At 34.5% G+C, this 6,308-nt stretch overlaps 1 protein-coding gene across 1 annotated transcript; it reads right to left on the bottom strand.

The window, feature by feature from the left end:
- Positions 1 to 4,272: 4,272 nt before the first annotated feature.
- LOC111907487 (tropinone reductase homolog At5g06060) lies at positions 4,273 to 5,955 on the bottom strand. Its single transcript, XM_023903282.3, has 5 exons — positions 5,613 to 5,955; positions 5,170 to 5,377; positions 4,863 to 5,079; positions 4,678 to 4,784; positions 4,273 to 4,599 (listed from the first exon to the last, which is right to left on the bottom strand). Exons 1-5 carry the CDS (start codon positions 5,819 to 5,821, stop codon positions 4,411 to 4,413), a joined length of 930 nt encoding a protein of 309 aa, XP_023759050.1. The 5' UTR covers positions 5,822 to 5,955; the 3' UTR covers positions 4,273 to 4,410.
- Between the last annotated feature and the right edge of the window lie 353 nt (positions 5,956 to 6,308).

The raw sequence follows: 6,308 nt of genomic DNA, 5'->3' as shown, positions 1-6,308 counted from the left end.
TGAGTAATTGATATAGTGATAAATAAAAGGTGTTTTATTTATGCTCAAAGGTTTGAGGCTGTATGGGATTAGTATTATTCTTGTGTTTCACTTTGCATGTTTTGACTTCCAGAGTAATTTAATTGGTTAAGAACAATCAAATTATTTAAACGGGCCACAGTCGTTCATATGTTGGAAGTAGGTATGAATGAAGACTGTCGTGAATTGGTGTGTGGATTGTCTAGAAGAGTATTAGACATAAGCAATTGTTTGCTGCAACGTTCATGAGTGCTTATGAATATGATTTGAGCATTGGATTAAACCCACGCTCACTTGGATCACTCCATGAAATTGTATCACGAGTGATTAGTGAGACGATAACATCTTATATTCTTGAAACCGAGATGTGTGAGTTGTATCTTGCGAATCGGTTGCACATTGATAATATGTAAACGCACTAGTAACTTGGTGTTATAAAACATATTGTTGTGTGTGATTCGGTGCGTGAGTGCAAGCGAGCATTGTATCAAAGTTTATCCGTTCCTTTTATCCAAAGTAGGATAAAAGCGATATCTTTTGGGCCCCTCGATGGTTTAGTGATGACAAACGTAAATGCTCGGCCGGGTTAGGGCTAATTTGATTTGTTCAATTGGTCAGTCGTCATAAATCAGAAATCGAGAAGTAGTACAAAGAGAATGATTTGAAATCATATCTCATATGATATCTAGAATGGAGGAATATATGATCCCTTATCTAAGGACACGCGTATCTGATAGGATCAGAGTTGACAACGGCTTTGGAAAGCTACGATTGCAGATCAGGATCTGAAGTCATACGCAGAATAATTGTTAGACTTATCCAAGTGGGAGACTGTTGGATTAGTGTCTAAGTTCATAACTATTTTGGTATGTACTTGACCCGATGGTGCATGGTCTTTTTGGGTTGCCTTCACCAAAGCAACTTGATTGGAGAAATAAATAAAGAGAGAGAGGTTATTATGATTTATTAATATGATATAAGAATAATATATTAAAGGAGAAATCATATTTGTTTAATTAATATTGGTCAATAATTAATTAAGAATTAATTTTGTGATCAAGTGTAATTAATTAAACTAGAGGGGCTGAATTGTAATTATGTGATAGTTACAAAATAAGGTAAGGATTATCTTATATATAGGGTGAACGAATTTGTGGTGATAATGCCTTAGAATTCGACTAGGATAAGGGTTTCTAAGACTTATCTTATGGTTGCTTGGTGGACAAGCAACTAGATAAGGATAAGGGCTAAAACCCTAATCTTTACACCTATATAAACCCCCTAAGGCTCATGAATTCGTCCAACCCTTCCCTAGAAGTCCTAAGGACGAATTCCTACCTCTCTCCTCTCTCTTTATACCTTCTCCACTTGCTTACGGTGTTTGTAAGCCATTAGAGGAGTGACACTTGTGACTCTCAGCCTTCCAAAGTCAATACAAGGAGATTTGGGATTGTTATTACTACATAACAATCAAGGTAACATTATAAACCTATTCTCATGTTAATATGATTATTTGAATGCTAGAATTAGGGTTTATAGTCTTGGATAACATGCATGTACAATAGAGAAACCTAGATCCAAGCTTTAGGGTTTGCATGAGCACATAGGATGTTATTATGACCAAAACCCATCAGTTTTAAGGACTTAATGATTAAGATAAGTCATCAGGGAGCTATGCGGAGCGTAATCTGCCTTACATGGGGCGTAGCCATGATTTCCTCTTACCGCCTTGAGCTCTACACGGTACGTAGGCTGGGCGTAGGTCGACTGGGCCGATCGTTGACAGTTGATTGTGTTATGTATCCTTGTGTATAAGATGTTGCTATGTGTGGTATGCCAACAAACCCGGGAGCAGTCCAGCTTTATGTAGCATTCTCGGGAGCGGTCCAACTTTATGTTATAGGGTCAGGGGCGGTCCAATCTTGTGTTGCAGACCTTAGGGGAGGGGTTCCAGTCTTTTTATGTAGGCCCAGTATGCATGTATTATATGTGTTCTGTGAGATATTTTGGGGAAACTCACTATGCTTTGGCTTACAATTGTTGATTTAATGGTTTCAGATAATTATGATGTTCGGGGAAGGTGAAGGCATGATCGTACACTTCCTCCTATTGTTTGTCTTGATAGATTGATTTGACACTTTGATTTTCTGGGATATGATTTGAAAACAATGTTTGTTTATTAATGGTTTATTGTTGAAATGTTTTTATAAAAAAGAAAAAAAAATTATCATGGTTTTAAGGATGTTACATAAATGCTCTTAATGGAAATTCCAATGAGGTGGCTACTGGCAAGCATAATTGTTAGTTAATAGATAACAACTTCCATTATGAGATGTTATTTTAACACTCAATGAATTTGGAATCCAATAGTCATTGAACTCTTTAATGAAAAAATGGAAAGTTCTTTAATTATTTAGTGAATGTTTAAAAAAATTTCCATTCAACTTGATGATTTTAATTTTTTGGAAAAATAATTGATAGAGTTTATTGAATAAAGAATGAAGATGTGAGAATCTATTGTATTCTAAGTAGTCCACTTCAATGCATTATGGATAAAAAAACTCAAACCCAACCCCTACCCCAACCTACTCCTAAAACCCTACATCTTTATCTCCATCCATCTTCTCTAACTTAACGTGGATTTTTTCTCTTTAGAAACAATATCATCACCACCAGCCTCCTCTATGGTTGGATTAAGATCAAGTACAATGCGTGTGTGTGTGTGAGTGTCCATCCCCCTAAATAGATTTTTGTATGTGAGATTTCGTTTATGAATTCAATTTGTGTTTGGATTTGTATGTGTGAATCTAAAATCGATTTATGTGTGTTTTTATGTATGGGTTATCGTATGAGATCTGTTTGCCATTCTCCATCTTTTCAAATCAAAATTGAAATTGATTTTGAAACTCGAAATAAACCCAAAGTCCTAGGGACAAACACTAACAAGAAGTCTTCCCATATATGGAATCTGAAATCATGTGTAGGTTTCATTTTTGGAAATGAAACCCTAACTTGCTCCGACGATACCGAAAATTTCGAAACAGTGTACATATGTATGTGTTGCGTTCTTAGGACACAAAAAGATGTTCATCCTGGACACCAATTCTGAAATTAATTGTGTGTGTGTTTGACGATAACATATTTACTTTTTTTTTTTTTTCTAGGTTTTTGAATCATCTTCCTGGCATGATGAACTCACATAATCGATTTCGGTATTCAAGCTTCATTCATGGTGAGTGGTAATTTTAGATTTCAAGCTTCATCCTTAATGGCGATCGCTGATCAAAGGGTAAAATAGTAATTCCAAATCAGTTATGAAAAAAACATGAACATCTTAATAGTTGTACTCAACTAACCTTTTTTTGACAAACCATAGGAACAAATCACATAATTTTGTCTAACAAATATCATTTAAAGTAGATATTTTAAGACGTAATTTAACTGAAATTAAATTGTAGGATTTCTTTTTCTAAAGGAAGATAACGTTCTTTAATAAAGAAAATAGTAAACGAGGCTCTCTAATCATCAATCCAGGTGTTCTTTTTCTATCATTTTCCAATCAAGTGTAAATAATCTTTTTACACATCATCAATATCATCAATACTTAATATAAATATCACTATAATTGATTGAAATAGACATGTCTGAAGATTTATTTTGTTTGCAAAAACGAAACCATTTTAGAACAGTTTGTTTCTGATTTCTGACAATGGAGTTAAGATCCGTTAAAAATCATAATCAAAAGGACCAATAATTTATAAAGATATTGTTTTAAACAGTTATCTAGATATTTAATCATTCGTTGATAAATGGGTAGACATGAGGTGTTCCTTTACACCCATAACCAAACTTGATTAAGTAGATAACCAACTCTATCCTCCCTCCAAATCAATCAAAAGCATTAATTGACTCAAACTTTACCTAATCATAAAGTAACACTTCCACTTTAATTCTTGTAATATATTCCCAAAAGATTATATAATTTTTAATTATACTTTATACTTTGAGTATTGTTTTCTTTCACAAGTAAAATATCAAGACACAATCAACCAACGTGTTGTCCCCTCATTTCTTTATGAGCATTTTAACGTCTTAGAGCATTTATAAGTTTTTTCAAGAGTTTTATCAACCCAAAAAGTTCATGAAAGCTATTAGAGAAGTTTTTCTTTTCCTTTTTTTTGTTTTTTTTAATAACTTGCTAATCAACAAAGCTCTTCCAGTAAGATTTTTCTATCCTTTGTTGGGTCACATAGGTTTTCTACCAAAACTATAAGCATCATTAATTTAAAACCGCAACATTAAAAACAAAAACTAATCTCAAAACAATACTATGTGTGAAATGTAACAAAAAAAAACATTAGCAAATTAAAAGCACACAATTAGCAAGAAAAGCTAGACATGCTTTGGGTAGAAACCGTTTACAGACATCCCACCATCAACACATATAATTTGGCCAGTGATATAAGATGAAGCGGGCATGCAAAGAAATGCAACGAGTGATGAAACCTCATTTGGATCCCCTAATCTCCCAAGTGGTGTGCAATCAAGAACCTCTTCAACATACTCTTTCTTACTTAGTACCTGGATTCGATTAAGATTATAAGTTATCTCATGTCTTTTCTAACCTAAATCATTTTTTGTAAGCAAAGAGGAACTCACTTGTTCTACCATGGATGTTTTGATATACCAAGGGGCTACAGCATTGCTTCTGATACCATCTTTTGCCCACTCACAAGCCAAGTTTCTTGTAAGCTGATTAATCGCTCCTAAAAACGGATCAACAACACAACATTGTCATAAGTTTTCATCAACAAGACAAAAACACAAAATTGTCACAAGTTTACCTTTTGTGGCTCCTTGTAGAGTCATGGACTTGAGTGAGACAAAAGCTGATACAGATGAAGTGAACACAACGCTCCCTGTTTTTGATGCTTTGAGCAATGGGTATGCAAGTTGGCAGATGTGAAAAACCGATTCAAAATTTGTTGACATTATTGTGGTGAATTCTTTAGATGTTAACTCCACCATCGGCTTCCTAATGTTTGTCCCCACGTTGTTTACCTACTAATCAACCCAAGGAAGTTATAGTTATTGTTTCCTTTCGATTTAATCTGAAAAAAACGACTTAACATAGAAATTTGGGAAATTTACAAGTATATAAAGCTTTCCATCAAACAAGCAGGAAACATCTTTCATTAACTTTTCACGATCATGTTGTAAAGATACATCACAGACTGAACCAGTGATCTCAAAACCCTTATCCACCCAACCCTTCAAACAGCTATTTAGTTCAGATTCATTTCGAGCACAGGTGTGTACAGTTGCCCCATGCTCAGCCAATTCCTCCACAATCGCATGCCTGTATACAGAGAAAACAAAATCCTAAACCTAATCAGACATTTTGATGTTAAACTGTAGCACATTCGAATAGTAAAAAAATTCCATATAGACTTCGAATTTTAAAGCATGGCATGCGTATATGCAATATTGAAAATACCCAAATCGTACTTAGGGTTCCAAGCATAAATCGCAATTTTATCCAATACAAATATCAAAATCGTATCATATGTAAGAAGAGGAATTTGTCTGTGTACCCAATTCCCCTGGTACCACCAGTAACAAGTGCTGTCATCCCTTGAAGAGACCATCTGTTTGAATGACTTTGACTGAGGGAGGCATGAACGCTTCGGTACTTGGATCTAACTGAGGGTTTGAATGAACTAGTAGAGACATATGGGGAGCTTGAAATTTGAAGCTTTCTGAGGATTAGCAGAGATGGTGGTGAGACGAATGCATCGCACATGGCTACACAGATTGGGATTATGGAGGGAAGGAGGAAGCTTTTGTGCGTTTCAAATTTCAATTAGTTTATCTTGATGCATTGACTTACATGTGTTAAAACGAAAGCAAGAATCTACGGTTTGTCTCCAACCCCCTATACATCTTATTATATCCTTATATATTTCCTTCAACCTATCTTTTGTAATGAACATATAATTTGATACGTTAAGTAAACAATCTACAGTTTTGAAATAAAACACTAAATGATTGAAATTCAAAACAGTGCACAAACTGATATCATTAATACTATATAATCTCCGTATCTAATAAACAAAACCAACCCTCCACGTGTAAATTCAAAACAGCAGAATTATTCCAAAGTTAAATACCGATTATACCCCTACTTTGTTTCAACTACAAATCAAAATATGTAGAACGCCCTGTTTTCTTTCCATTTACTCAGTGATAACAGCTGTACATATTAACTCAAAAATTCATTACATACCCGA

Source organism: Lactuca sativa, chromosome 9, assembly GCF_002870075.4.
Source record: "Lactuca sativa cultivar Salinas chromosome 9, Lsat_Salinas_v11, whole genome shotgun sequence".
In the NCBI taxonomy this organism is placed as follows: Eukaryota; Viridiplantae; Streptophyta; class Magnoliopsida; order Asterales; family Asteraceae; genus Lactuca; species Lactuca sativa.
Note: the sequence above shows the minus strand (reverse complement) of the source record. Positions and strands in the feature narration are given on the sequence as shown.